Source organism: Pleurodeles waltl, chromosome 3_2, assembly GCF_031143425.1.
Source record: "Pleurodeles waltl isolate 20211129_DDA chromosome 3_2, aPleWal1.hap1.20221129, whole genome shotgun sequence".
NCBI classification, from domain to species: Eukaryota; Metazoa; Chordata; class Amphibia; order Caudata; family Salamandridae; genus Pleurodeles; species Pleurodeles waltl.
In genome coordinates this window covers 204,203,382-204,218,663 of record NC_090441.1, presented here as the reverse complement: position 1 = coordinate 204,218,663, position 15,282 = coordinate 204,203,382, and the positions used below count along the sequence as shown (strand labels likewise).

Here is a 15,282-nt window from a genome sequence, read left to right as displayed (position 1 = left end):
AAATTAAACAACAAATGCCTGGATGGCTTCTTTCTTTCTCCTTGGCCAGGTAATACTGGAGAGACATGTCCACATGTAGGGCGTGATTTACGTTTCACTGTAGACAATGGATACTTATTTCCAGGAAAAAACAGTTCATTTTTAACCAGGAACATCGGATGAGTGCCCACAGTAACCTCATTCACCAACCATACTTGCTGATATGACGACCACTAGGAAAGTTCGCTTGTAAAGTGCGGTACAAACTGAAGTTGTGCCAGAAGAACGAGTTACTTACCTTCGGTAACGACTTTTCTGGTGGATACATTAGCTACCTGTGGATTCCTCACCTGATGAATACTCCCATGGCGCCAGCATTTGACGGAAATCTTCTTACTAGTCTCTGCACGTCGACGAGGACGTCACTCTAGCCCACGCGACGCCGTCTGACGTCATACAGGCAATAAGAAGTCCTCGCCGACGTGCCGATGACAGTACCAACATTTTTTACGTGCATGAGAATAATAATAATAACCCAATGCAATGAAAGAGCAAAGCAACATCTCTTAATATTGTAAATCACACAACATTGCAATAAAATAGCTGTAGATTTAATATAACCTTTTTTTTTTTTTTTTTTTTTTAAACAAATAAATATATTTATACATACGAATCATGTATATACCCAGTATATATATAGATTTATATATAAATATACACATATATACAAATATCATACATGCAAAATGTATTGCAACTTTGAATACCAAAAGGAGCACACTCAAGGATTGCTTGGAGAGACCAAAAAGGCAACGGGGAGGCGGGTGGGACCGTGAGGAATCCACAGGTAGCTAATGTATCCACCAGAAAAGTCGTTACCGAAGGTAAGTAACTCGTTCTTCTGATGGATACAACTACCTGTGGATTCCTCACCTGATGAATAGAGTCCCAAAGCAGTACCACGCCCGGCGGTGGGTGCCTAAATGGTCAAACCAAGAAATCCTGCAGCACTGACCGTGCAAAATGACCGTCCCTTCTGACCTCAGAGTCCAAACAGTAATGTTTCACAAAAGTGTGAAGGGACGACCAAGTTGCGGCCTTGCAGATGTCAACCACAGGAACACCCCTGGCCAAGGCCGAAGAGGCCGACTTAGCTCTGGTGGAGTGAGCTCTAATGCCCTCAGGCGGATCCTTCTTTGCCAAAGAGTAACAGATTTTAATGCAAAGAACAACCCACCTGGAGAGTGTTCTCTTGTGGACTGCCTTTCCTCTCCTCTTGCCCACGTATCCGACAAACAGCTGATCCTCCAGCCTGATATCCTTCATTCTGTCGATATAGAAGCTCAACGCCCTTTTTGGGTCCAGGCGATGTAGTCTTTCTTCCTCCTTTGAAGGATGAGGCGGAGGATAAAACGTGGACAAAGTGATTGTCTGAGCCAAATGGAAGGGTGAAACAACCTTCGGAAGGAAAGCAGCCTTGGTCCTCAACACCACCTTATCCCCATAAAACGTTATATAAGGGGGTTTAACCGATAAGGCCTGCAACTCACTCACTCTCCTTGCAGATGTTATAGCTACCAGGAATACTGTTTTAATAACCAAATATCTTAAGGGGCAAGAATGCATAGGCTCAAAAGGGGACCCCATAAGGAAAGTCAGGACCAAGGACAAATCCCATTGAGGCATAACGAATGGTTTTGGAGGATATTGATTCAGAAGACCTTTCAAGAATCTGAGAACAATAGGGGATTTAAATAACGATGGTTGGTCTGGAAGACAAATGAAGGCTGACAAGGCCGACAAATAACCCTTAATGGTAGCTACTGCACAACCTTTCTGCGCTAGAGACAGTGCAAAAGACAAAACATGTGACAGATGAGCATGTAAGGGATCAATCTGTCTCTCTCCACACCACATAACAAATTTAGACCACCTATTAGCGTAGATAGATTTAGTGGAGTGTCGCCTGGCCGCTAAGATAACATCCACTACATCAGGTGGGAGAGAGAAGGAACTCAGGTTGCCCCGTTCAATCTCCAAGCATGTAGGTGCAGACTCTGGAGGTTGGGGTGTAAAACCTGCCCCTGCGACTGCGAGAGGAGGTCTGCCCTGAGAGGGAGACGGAGCGGAGGGCACAGTGAGAGTTGGAAAAGGTCGGAGTACCATACCCTCCTTGGCCAATCCGGAGCTATTAAGATGACTTGGGCCCGGTCTTGGCGAATTTTCCTCAACACTCGAGGAATCAAGGGTATGGGGGGAAACGCGTAAAGCAACTGGTCGCACCAGGTTATCTGAAACGCGTCCCCCAACGCTCCCTGCATCGGATACTGGAGGCTGCAGAATAACGGGCAATGCGCGTTCTCCCGAGTGGCAAACAGATCTATCCGAGGAAACCCCCACATCTGGAAGATTAAACAGACTTGATCTGGATGGAGACGCCACTCGTGGTCTGCCGAGAATTGGCGACTGAGACTGTCCGCACGTACATTCAAGACCCCGGCCAGATGATTTGCCACCAAGCAAATCTGATGGTCCTTTGCCCAGGACCATAGCCGAAGAGCTTCTCTGCAGAGAAGGTACGACCCTACTCCTCCCTGTTTGTTTATGTACCACATCGTGGTAGTATTGTCCGTCAGGACCTGTACCGACTGACCACGAAGGGATGGGAGGAAGGCCTTGAGAGCCAAACGTACAGCCCGTAACTCCAACAGATTGATATGAAACACCTGTTCCTCTGGAGACCAAAGCCCTTTGATCTCCAGATCCCCCAGATGAGCTCCCCATCCTAGGGTGGAGGCATCCGTTATTACCGTGGCCACTGGTGGCGACTGCGCGAACGGCTTCCCCTGTGAAAGATTGTTGCCCGCAATCCACCACTTCAATTCCACAGCAGCATCTCTGGAGATCTTGACAGTACCTTCTAAATCTCCCTTGTGTTGAGACCACTGCCTTCGGAGGCACCACTGAAGAGCCCTCATGTGCCAGCGAGCATGCGTGACCAACAGAATGCAGGAGGCGAACAGACCGAGCAGACGAAGGACCTTGAGGACTGGAACTACCGCTCCATTTCGAAACATTGGAACCAATTCCTGAATATCTTGAATCCGCTGAGGCGGAGGAAAGGCTCGACTCAATGTTGTATCCAGTACTGCCCCTATGAACAGGAGGCGCTGAGAGGGCTCCAGGTGAGATTTGGGCACGTTCACCGAAAAGCCCAGGTCGAACAACAACTGGGTTGTTGACTGCAGATGATGCGACACAAGCTCCGGGGACTTGGCTTTGATCAACCAGTCGTCCAAGTAAGGGAATACTGCTATCCCCTTCCTTCTGAGCTCCGCCGCAACCACTGACATCACCTTTGTGAAGACTCGAGGTGCTGAAGTAAGACCAAACGGGAGGACCGCAAACTGATAGTGCTGCGACCCTACCACAAACCGGAGATACTTCCTGTGCGACTTGAGTATCGGGATATGAAAGTAAGCATCCTGCAAGTCGACAGACACCATCCAATCTTCCTTGTTCAACGCCAAAAGCACCTGTGCTAGGGTCAGCATCTTGAACTTTTCCTGTTTGAGGAACCAATTCAAGATCCTCAGATCCAGGATTGGTCTCAACTGACCATCCTTTTTGGGAATCAGGAAGTATCTTGAGTAACAACCTCGACCCTTTTCCTGCTCTGGGACCAACTCTACCGCGCCCTTTGAAAGGAGGACTTGAACCTCCTGTTCTAGCAACAGGAGGTGTTCTTCTGAACAATAAGATGGGCGGGGCGGGATGAGGGGCGGGAACTCCCGAAAAGGAAGGGCGTAGCCTTTTCCCACAATGCCGAGAACCCAAGTGTCCGTTGTGATAGACTTCCACTTGTGGAGAAAACGCTGTAATCTTCCCCCTACAGGAGAGGAGTGAGTGGGAAACGGTGGAAGCCTAAGGCTGCTTCCCCTGCTGCACCCCTCCAGAGGACGAGGAAGAGGCAGAGTGCTGTTGAGAGGCTCCTCTGGTACGGACCCCACCCCTCCCCCTCCCTCTAAATGACCTATAGGGGAGGGAAGAGGCGGGTTGCTGGAACCTCCCCCGAAAGGAAGAGGAATAAGAGCCACGCCCAAATCCCCGAAACCTCCTGAAAATTCTAGAAGAGGCAGAGGAAGAAGGAGCTTGCAGTCCTAACGATTTGGCTGTGGCTCTGCTCTCCTTAAATCGTTCCAAGGCTGAATCTGCCTTGGCTCCAAACAGTCTGTCCCCATCAAACGGGAGGTCCAGTAGGGTCGACTGCACATCCGCAGAGAACCCTGAGTTTCGGAGCCAGGCCTGTCTTCTTGCCACCACAGTCGTGCCCATCGCCCTGGCCACCGAGTCGGTCGTGTCCAGCCCAGACTGGATAATCTGGGTCGCGGCAGCCTGGGCGTCCGAGACCACATCCAAAAGACCCTGGGGAAGCTCCGTGAATGAAGACGAAATATCATCCATCAGCGCATGGATGTACCTCCCCAGAATGCACGTGGCGTTGGTGGCCTTCAACGCCAAACTGCATGACGAAAATATTTTCTTGGACTGCGCATCCAGTTTTTTGGAGTCTCTGTCTCCAGGCACCGTCGGGAAGGAACCAGGCGCTGACTTTGAGGAACAGGAGGCTTGCACCACCAAGCTCTCCGGCGTAGGGTGTCTAGAGAGAAAGCCAGGGTCAGATGGTGCAGCTCGATACCTCCTGGCCACAGCCCTATGAACGGCCGAGGAAGACACCGGCTTCTTCCACACCTCCAACACCGGATCCAGCAAAGCCTCATTAAATGGCAAGAGAGGCTCAGCTGCAGCAGAGGCCGGATGCAATACCTCTGTCAGCAAATTCTGCTTTGCCTCTGCCACCGGCAAAGGCAGGTCCAAAAAGCTCGCTGCCTTCCTCACCACAGCATGAAAGGAAGCAGCCTCCTCCGTATATTCCCCTGGAGATGAAAGGTCCCACTCAGGGGAAGTGTCCAGCCCACTGGCTGTATCCAGACCATGCAGTCCGTCTCCAGAGTCCTCAATCTCTCCCTCCTCTAGGACTCGCTGGTACTCTTGCTCTTCTAAAAGACGGAGAGCACGCCTCCTCGAATGAAGTCTCTCCTCGATACGCGGAGTCGACATGGCCTCCGCCGACGTCGAAGAACGGCGCCGATCTCCAGAAGCATCTGACGCCGCGTCCGGCGCCACAGGCAGCTTCGGCGCCGAGGCAGGAGCCGGAGGACGAGGTCTTGGAGCCGATGGACCAACCGGAGTCACAGGGCAAAATCCTGACTTCGACGGAGGGGCAACCTCCGGGGCCGAAACATCCGAAGTCACCGGAGCGGCCACCGATGCCGGCACCGGCGCCGAGCCCACATTCCCAAAAGGGAGAAAGGGCATAAAGGGTGCCGGCCGAAGAGGCGCAGGATCACCCAACGAAAAGGCCAAGGGCCCCGAAGGACCAGCCGGAGCAGCTCCTGGAGCCATCTGCTGAAAGATGGTATACATCGCATTAAGAAACGCGGTACTATCGGCTCCAGGAGTGGGAAAAGCCGGATACTGGGGTGCCTGGATCGAGGGCGACCCCGACCTCGACGTCTGCGACGCCGGAGAAAACACAAGAGGCTGCACCACCTCAATCACTGACGCCTGACCAGGTGAAGTCGGTGACGCCGGAGAGGGCAACGGCGTCGATGGATGCGGCGTGACCGTGGGGCTGACCTCCCAAGTCCTCCGACGCCGAGCCGAAGGTGACCTCGAACGAGACTCCTTGCTGGAGTGACGTCGTGAGTCTCTACGGCGCCGGGAGTCTCGATGACGCCGGTGAGACCTTGGCGAAGAAGACTTCTTATGATGTTTCTCCTTCTTCTTTGACTTTGCCATGAATAACTTGGCCTCGCGCTCTTTGAGGGCCTTCGGATTCATGTGTTGACATGAATCGCAAGTCGAGACGTCGTGGTCGGAGCTCAAACACCATAGACAGTCGGAGTGAGGATCTGTAACTGACATCTTGCCCCCACACTCTCGACAGGGCTTGAAACCCGACTTCCTCTGAGACATTGTTACCGCAGAGAAGACTACGCAGCAGACAATACACTGTAACCACGAAGGTAACAGTAACTCCCTCGAAGATAACCGTTTCGAATGCACGGAAAAAAGGGAACTGTCATCGGCACGTCGGCGAGGACTTCTTATTGCCTGTATGATGTCAGGCGGCGTCGCGTGGGCTAGAGTGACGTCCTCGTCGACGTGCAGAGACTAGTAAGAAGATTTCCGTCAAATGCTGGCGCCATGGGAGTATTCATCAGGTGAGGAATCCACAGGTAGTTGTATCCATCAGAAATCTAATGACAGTCGCTTACATTTTCCCTAGCAGGGGAGCACAATTACCACTGATGAAAATATTTTTTTTTTTTTAGACATACTAGAAAACTTTGGAAAGGAATCACTCCATTGGGTTAATCGGGATGTCTAGAAGGCAGTGACTGCAGCACATGCCCAGTGTATAAAGAGACTTGGAGACAAAGGCAGGGGTGACTACATATTATGACCTAATGGGACGTAAAGTGATGGATGAACCCCCCTTGCTCAACAGTGCAGCATAAGCTCAGGTGTGGAGTCAGATGACTGCATGGAGGGTGTAGGAAGAGTAAGGATGGAGCTCACTCCTGGTGCACCCCTGTGGCTTCTACCGCTTGACCCCATTGACACCCGGAGCAGTAATCTGGCCAGACCTCAGACAGGCATTTCGGAGAATTCTGCTAGAACTAGAAATTCCTACCATGGCAGCAAAGGTAAATTAAAGTAAGCTGTAGGTGCCACGGCTGTAATCTAGAACATTTATCTTATTCAGAAGCACTGACGCTATGGCCAGCACTGAAGGTGCATAGCATCTACTAGATCAATTTAAAATAAGAGGCAAGGCGGAGACCCCAGGCGGCTGAGCAGCTATGTGGGTTTGGGGTCAGATTTTTATTTTATCAGCCATAGCGGTTTCCAGAAGTCCAACCCTGAGAAAACTGACAAACTGTTAATGCACTTCAGACTGCACAGACTCCACAGGTCAGTCAATACTTTATTCAGTTGTAAAACCATAAAAGCACCTAAAACAATACCAATGCACAGAAAAGATGTAGACATGCAAAAAAAAAAAAAAAAGAAGTTCAAAATCTTATTATAAAAGGTCATAAAACTAATTGTAAAAAAAGTCTTGGTAAAGTACCATAGTGAAATTTCAAAAGCAAATTTCCGTCTCATGGGGAAGACAGATAGTCAAGAAATGGCCCAAACTGGACATGCAGTCTGAGCTCAAGGAAAGCGTTTGTAAGAGCCATGGTGTGACATATCCTGCCCCACCTTCCACGGGGAGTCTTTAGTAGCCGCTCTAGAAAGTGGCGGGGAATCACTAGACCAGTGTTGGCCTTCACACACCACAGCCATTCCACCCGCGCGCCTTGTCTAGTGCAGCTACTTCTTTCGGGGCTTCAAGGCCACCATTTAGGGGCAGGTGTACTTAGAATAAGAGGGAGCAGGGGAACCTTAGAAGCCACCAGCGTGAGGCCCGTATCTCCTGGCAATGGCAATTAAAGAGTGCTTCTAGGAAAGCCAACAAGGGGGCCCTTAAGAAGCAGTCTTCTGCTACAATCAATGCGGCTGAGTTTGAATGCTCCCAAATCTCTGCCCCACACAGCGCGCTGGCCTCCATCTTAGCCCGGTGGACTTTTAAAATGGGAGAAATAGGCTCGATTTGGATGTCTTGTAACACCTATAGATTACTGGTGCATGTTGCGTCAAGCTAAGGACACTTTTCTTTACCTCTGAAGTCCAGGTCATTTTCTTGGATAATGTAATTCCCAATGAGTTGAACTCAGTGACTTTGTCTAGAGGTGTAATATCAAGGAGAATGGCACAGCTGAAAGAACTATACGGGTTAATGGTCATACATTTTGTTTTGGTGTGATTAATGACCAGCCCTCTCATCACAAAATGCCCCAAATCGATCTACTTGCATGCAAAGGCCACCGAGGTTTTGGAGATTAAAAGTGTCATCCGCAACCAGGAGCGAGGGGGGGGGGGGCTTCCTGCCGGACATACTCAGCGCTTCACACACACAATCTCCCAAATAGGTGACCACACCACCTGGGTATAGTGAGAATAAACTCAGGGCACGGATGCACCCATCCATATCAGACACCCCTGTTGATCCTGGTCTGGTCGCTAATACCCCCCTGGAGCCCCAGCGAACCTGCGTGTAGGGTCTTGGTACAGCAGTCTGATAAAATATCTAAAAGATCAGAGGGAACCTTGCTGTCTTTGAGTACCTCCCATAAATGTGGACGTGGAACCAAATCAAAAGCCAGGGACCGGGTCAAAAAACATATATTTAAAACATGACCTAAAATAACTTGGAAATGCACTGGTCTTGGCATTGTAACTTTTCTATATTTTCTCGGTTAGAGAGAGTAATAGTTTGGTCTAGGAGACCCATAACAGAAACACTGCTTTGTCAGCTGCTTACTTACCAAATCAGACATTTCAAACAAATGACATACAGCTGTACAATGAGAAAGGGCTCAGTACAAGCATGTTTGTTGGGGCCGAGTGCATTGACAGAACTTATTTTAGAGCAGTTTGTCTTGTTTTCCTGCAAAACACGTTTCAGTACTATACCCTAGCCAGTGCAATCGTTCAGTAAACATGCTGCAATATATTGTGTTGAATTACAAAAAAGCTAATTTTCTTTTCCCAACTGTCCTGGCAGTATTCTCTCGGTGATAATTAATACTTTTAGAATTTGTCCTTAAAGTCCCACATGGGGGGGAGGGGGGCACTTGGTTCCACTACACTTGATCCATTAATTCTCACTCTGCCATTAAGCACTTTGCTTTGCTCTGAACTATTTATGAATGTTTTGATTCCTAGTTACACTACAGATGTTAAGTGAAGAATATACGATGAATGCCTGCATCTGGAAGAGAGACCCCTGGTTCTGTGTGTTACATCACGGAGGCATAAGCTGATAGACAGAGGTGAATGGACGGCATTACAAAGTATATTGGAAAATCGTGCTATTTCTGTCCAAGCAGCACACATCAAACCTTTCATTACTGTGTAAAGGTGAAGATCAGGGGTTACTATTTTCAGGAATGATTGTTCTTCAAATAATTATCTCTGGAAGGGACCTCGTTGTGAAGTATTAAATTAATAATAAACAGCCACCTAGCGAAGGGCTCAAGAGAAGGTCCTGTTTGAACCCATGGACAGACGCAGAGGCTATGTGCACATACCTGCTGGGCTGGGGGTGCGCAACAGGAGCTGGTCTCGAAGTTGGACGACTGGATGCTGCAGCTGGATGACTCGAGGTGGTTACAGATTTTGAAGAAGTTCCTTGGGATCTCGATAGTGCTGCATGACTAGAAATATAAAAAGTCAAAGAAAAAAGCATCAGGACAGCCCCTTTCTCTGCGCCAGCGATCCGCTCAAAATTTATGTACTCCAACTCCTGCAAATGTGCAGAAAAGGCAATACATGGTGACCTTCACCACCGGCATAACAGGTTGATCCACTTCTACTTATTAATAGCTGTTGTAGAAAAGGCACTATTTTTCCCAAGGTAACCCCCACTTTCTGCCCTCCTGCTGCTTGACCAGCCCAAGCACAGGAAGGAACAACAAAGGATTTCCTGTGGGTAACACCCTCTCTTTTGGAAATAAGTGGTACATGGCTTGGGGGAGTAGCCTCCCCAAGCCACCGGTATGCTTTGAAGGGCACATTTGGTGCCCTCCATGCATAAACCAGTTTGCACTAGTCCAGGGACCCCGGGCCCTGCTCTGGCGTGAACCTTGAGAAGGGAGTGACCACTACCCTGTCCATCACCATCCTAGGGGTGGTGCCCAGAGCACCTCCAGGTGGCCAATTGATTCTGTCATCTTGAATCCAAGGAGCATCTGGGTGGCCACGTCAGGTAGCAGACGTCACAGCCTCCTCCTGATAGGTGGTCACCCTGCTAGAGGTCTTTAGGGTCTCCCTCTTGGGTAGGTCCTCAGATTCAACGTGCAAGATTCCACCAGAACTCCTCTGCAATGCTTACTTTATCTTCTGGCCACTAGTACTGCAACTGGACCCATTAGGAACCGACAATTTGCAACTACAACTCCTCCTCCTGGAACACTTTCTCAGGCTCCTCCCAGCAACTTCCCTAGCTGTGCATCCTCTGATGGCGGAAAGTCTTCAGCATGCATAAGTAGTAAGAAGGAATCTCCCTTGGAGTGAAGGAATCACTCCCCTGCATCTGCAGGCACCAGCTGCAATGGAGCCGGTTGTGTGGATCTGCTCTCCTCCGGAACTGCATGGATCCTCCATCACAGGTGGTGGTGGTCTGGAGTGGTGCCCTTGGTCGTTTCTATAAGCTGCCCAACTTGGGTGACGGTAAGCCCTGGTCTCTCCTTGCAGGAGAGTACCCCGGTGCACCACGACTCTTGCAGCTACTAAGGCTTGTTTGCTCCTCCTCCAAGGGATCTTCAGGCTCTGTGTAGCCCCGGCCTCCAGCACTCCTCCTGCTGCTCCAGCGACGTGGGACTCCTCTTCAGGTTTGCTGAGTGGGTCTCACTTTGACTCCTGTGCCTGCTGCCAGTGGGTTTCCTGTGGGGACTGCCTCCTCTTCTTGTGACTCTCCCAGCTGCTGAGGGTCACCCTGGACTCCCCTCCTTGGGTCGAGTCCCCTGGACCTTTCTGGTCTTCTTCAGCCTTGCAAACCTTCGTCTCCATCTCTTGCATTTGCCAAGGCTTGTTGGTGGTTTTCCAGCACCGCTAACCGACTGCATCTCGACTGCTGACATGGGACATCTCATGCATTACTTCTGGGACTTCTCTTCATCTCCTGTGCTGCACTGCTGGCCTCCAGCCACCGCTGACCTGGTCCTGCATCCACAGAAGAGTGGGTAGTAGTGGCTCCTGTTACAACCGGACCCTTCATCTCAAACTGGACTTGGACCCCTTCATTTGCAGGTCCTTTTTGGTCAGGATCTGCCTTTGGGTTCTTCCAGTCTAGGTTGGGTCTTGCATAATCCTCTGCCAAAGCCCTCCTGTTGGTTTTGGGGGAAACCAGGTACTTACCTCTGCTCCCCTGGTCACGGGGGGGGGGTGTTTTGGTCACTCTGGTACTCTCCTCTTGGGGTTCCTTATTTCTCCAGCTCCCTTCTACCGATTACCCTTCCTTGCCTTTCACATTCCACTTTTGGCCCTTCCATAGGGCCCTCATTGTTTACCTATACTTTTGCCAATGCTTATCGCTTTCTATGATCTTTACTGATTGCTAATGTGTATATAATAGTGTCTTTACTTACCTGCAGTTGGGGTACTGCCTATACAGTATTATAGTAGTTGTGTTACCATCCTAAAGTACCTTTATTTTTGTAACACAGTGTTTTCTTTCACGTGTGACTACAGTGGTATTGCATAAGCTTTGCATGTCTCCTAGATAAGTTTTGGCTGCTCATCCACAGCTACCTCTAGAGACCCCTGGCTTTCTTACACTGCCTACACTTCACCAATAGTGGATACCTGGACCTGGAATAAGGTGGTAACACCATAGGTGCTCACCACACACGAGGCCAGCTTCCTACAGCGTGCTGAAAGTTTTGACGTTATTACAGTTCTGTAGGAAGGAATCCTCTTTCTAGCCTTGTTACCCCCACTTTTGGCCTGTTTGTGAGTATATGCCAGGGTGTTTTTACTGTCTCACTGGGACCCTGCTAGCGAGGACCCCAGTGCTCATAGTTTGCGGCCTATGTGTTCCCAGTGTGGTGCCCACCTGTCACTGAGACTCTGCTAACCAGAATCTCTGTGCTTATGCTCTCTCTGCTTTTAAAATTGTCACTGCAGGCTAGTGACCATTTTTACCAATTCTGATTGGCACACTGGAACACCGCTATAATTCCATAGTATATGGTAGCTAGGTACCCAGGGTATTGGCGTTCCTGGCGATCCCTATGGGCTACAGCATTTCTTTTTCCACCCATAGGGAGTTCAGACAATTCTTACACAGTACTACCACTGCAGCCTGAGTGAAATAACGGCCACGTTATTTCACTGCCCTTTTTCACTGCACTTAAGTAACTTATAAGTCACCTATATGTCTAGCCCTCACTTGGTGAAGGTTAGGTGCAAAGTTACTAAGTGAGGGCACCCTGGCACTAGCCAAGGTGCCTCCACATTGTACAGGGCAATTTCCCCAAACTTTGTGAGTGCGTGGGCACCATTACACGCGTGCACTACATATAGGTCAATACCTATATGTAGCTTCACAATGGTAACTCCGAACATGGCCATGTAACATGTCTAAAATCATGGAATTGTCCCCTTATGCCAATCGCATGCATCCCCGGGGCTCCACCATGGACCCCGGGTACTGCCAAACTAGCTCTTTGGGGTTTTCACTGCAGCTACTGCTGCTGCCAACACACCGACAGGCTTCTGCCCTACTGGGGTCTGGGAAGCCCAGTCCCAGGAAGGTAGAACAAAGGATTTCCTCTGAGAGAGGGTGTTACACCCTCTCCCTTTGGAAATAGGTGTTAAGGGCTGGGGAGGAGTAGCCTCCCCCAGCCTCTGGAAATGCTTTGAAGGGCGCAGATGGTGCCCTCCTTGCATAAGCCAGTCTACACCGGTTCAGGGGTCCCCCAGCCCCTGCTCTGGCACGAAACTGAACAAAGGAAAGGGAATGGAAGTGACCACTCCCCTGTCCATCACCACCCCAGGGGTGGTGCCCAGAGCTCCTCCAGTGTGTCCCAGACCTCTGCCATCTTGAATGCAGAGGTGTGAGGTCACAATGAGGCCTCCGAGTGGCCAGTGCCAGCAGGTGACGTCAGAGACCCTTCCTGATAGGTGCTTACCTAGGTGGCCAATCCTCCTCTGAGGGCTATTTAGGGTCTCTTCTGTGGGTTTCTCTTCAGATAACGAATGCAAAAGCTCACCAGAGTTCCTCCTCATTTCCCTCTTCGACTTCTGACTTCGACCGCTGACTGCTCCAGGACGCCTGCAAAACCGCAACGAAGTAGCAAGACGACTACCAGTAACATTGTAGCGCCTAATCCTGCCGGCTTTCTCGACTGTTTCCTGGTGGTGCATGCTCTGAGGGCTGTCTGCCTTCACTCTGCACTGCAAGCCAAGAAGAAACCTCCCGTGGGTCGATGGAATCTTCCCCCTGCTAACGCAGGCACCCAACTTCTGCATCACCAGTCCTCTGGGTTCCCTCTCATCTTGACGAGCGTGGTCCCTGGAACACAGGAGCTGGATCTAAGTAAGCCCGACAGTCCAGTGGTCCTTCTGTCCAAATTTGGTGGAGATAAGTCCTTGCCTCCCCACGCCAGACAGTAATCCTGTGTACTGTGTGATCTGCAGCTGCTAGGGCTTCTGTGCACTTTTGCGAAGAAGCCTTCGTGCACAGCATAGCCCCGGTCCCCAGCACTACGTCCTGCATTGCTCAGCTCGCTGAGTTGACCACCAGCTTCGTGGGACCTTCTTTTGTTGTGTTGAGACGACTGCCGTGCTCAGATTTCTTGAACGCCTGTTCAAGTGCTTCTGCGGGTGCTGCTTGTTTCTCCGTGGGCTCTCTGTGCTGCTGAGCGCCCCCTCTGTCTCCTCCTCCAAGGGGCTACCTCCTGGTCCTGGGCAGCATCCATTTTCTTCAACCGCCACTCTTGCAGCTAGCAAGGCTTGTTTGCTGTCTTTCTGTGTGGAAACAACTCTGCATCCTCCAGCACGCCATGGGACATATTCAGTGCAAAGGAGAAGTTCCTGCAGAATCTTCAGCTTCTTCCACCCGGAGGCAGCCCTTTTTCACCTTCATCTGGGGTTTAGTGGGCTCCTGCCCCCCTGGACACTTGCGTGACTCTTGGACTTGGTCCCCTTCCTTTACAGGTCCAGGAATCCGTCTTCAGCAGGGGTGCGGAATTTATTAAAATATCTACTTGTCCAGTGGACAGGTTGCTTCTCAAATCTACTTGTCCTGTAAAAAGATCTACTTGTCCCTTTGGTGCCATGTAGTGTGGCGACAAATTATGGCAGCAATTAATAGCCTCTCTGATTATGCCAGGGCTACTACCATAGTAGGGCTTGAATACTTGGAGTTTCAATCCCTACTGTAGCAATTTCCTTATTTTGCCACCTTTCTGCAGATCTGCATACTGGGGCTGGAGGAAGCAGTAAGCAATAGTTCCAGGGCTGGAATGCCTTTGAGTCTGCAAACCTACTAACCTGCATGTTTTAAAGATTTTTACCAGCTTCTCTCTAATATTTTCCCATAATAAGAAAGGTTGGACATTTACTCCTGACAATGGCAGAATTAGAACTTCTTCCAGGGTTGGGAAGAAAGTGGCTGGAGGGAAAATGAACTTGCAAATGCTCAATAGATTTTCACATGAGCAAATCTACACATCGTATTTACCCATGCTAAAATACAGTTCACAAATATTTTATAGGGGTACGACATATACCATGGGTGCACTTTTGTGACTTTCTTTAAGAATTTGGGGCCACAAGTAGGTAGGTTCAGATTTGTGACCTGCAAATTGCGAGTCGCAAATCCGAATGTAGGATGGTGTCCTTGACACCATCTGTGATTCGCAAGGGCTTCGCAAATGCCCACATCATGAATAATCATGAGGTGGGTCGCAATTTGCGACCCCCTCGCGAATGGTGGCCTGCTGGAGACAGCAGACCACCATGTCTGTGACTGCTTTTCAATAAAGCAGTTTTTTTTGTAATGCAGCCCGTTTTCCTTAAAGGAAAACGAGATGCATAACAAAAACGAAAAATGAAACGTTTTCGTTTTATTTTTTCAGAGCAGGCAGTGGTCCGCAGGACCACTGCCTGCCCTGAAAAAGTGTTTACAGTGACATTCACAATGGGGAAGGGGTCCCATGGGGATCCCTTCCCTTTTGCGAAAGTGTTAGCACCCATTTGAAATGGGTGCAAACTGCGATTGGTTTGCGCCCGTGGTCACAAAACAATCCTACATTGCACTGCGAGTTGCAATTAGGAAAGGAACACCCCTTCCTAATTGCGAGTCGCAAACCCGTTTTGTGATTCGGTAACCAGGTTACTGAATCGCAAAACTGGGTTTGTGCATCGCAATGTGCTTTTTGCACATCGCAAACAGCAAAAGTCGATGTTTGCGACATGCAAAAAGCTACCTACATGTGGGTCTTGGTCCCTAATTAGGTCTGGTGTTAACAAAGACATTTTGTTTTTATTAAACTTCTATTTCTCTCTCTTTCGGCTGGCTTTACTGTGAGTGATCGCATTCTGCTCTTCCACAAGGAGCAT

At 49.7% G+C, this 15,282-nt stretch overlaps 1 protein-coding gene across 5 annotated transcripts in view; it reads right to left on the bottom strand.

The window, feature by feature from the left end:
• The window catches only part of ZFAND2B (zinc finger AN1-type containing 2B), a 111,287-nt gene that overhangs the window by 56,338 nt on the left and 39,667 nt on the right, over nt 1-15,282 (bottom strand). For all 5 annotated transcript variants that reach the window (XM_069227195.1, XM_069227198.1, XM_069227193.1 and 2 more), the window contains one exon: nt 9,246-9,371. In XM_069227195.1, coding sequence (XP_069083296.1) covers nt 9,246-9,371 — 126 coding nt within the window. The remainder of the gene's footprint in view (nt 1-9,245; nt 9,372-15,282) is intronic.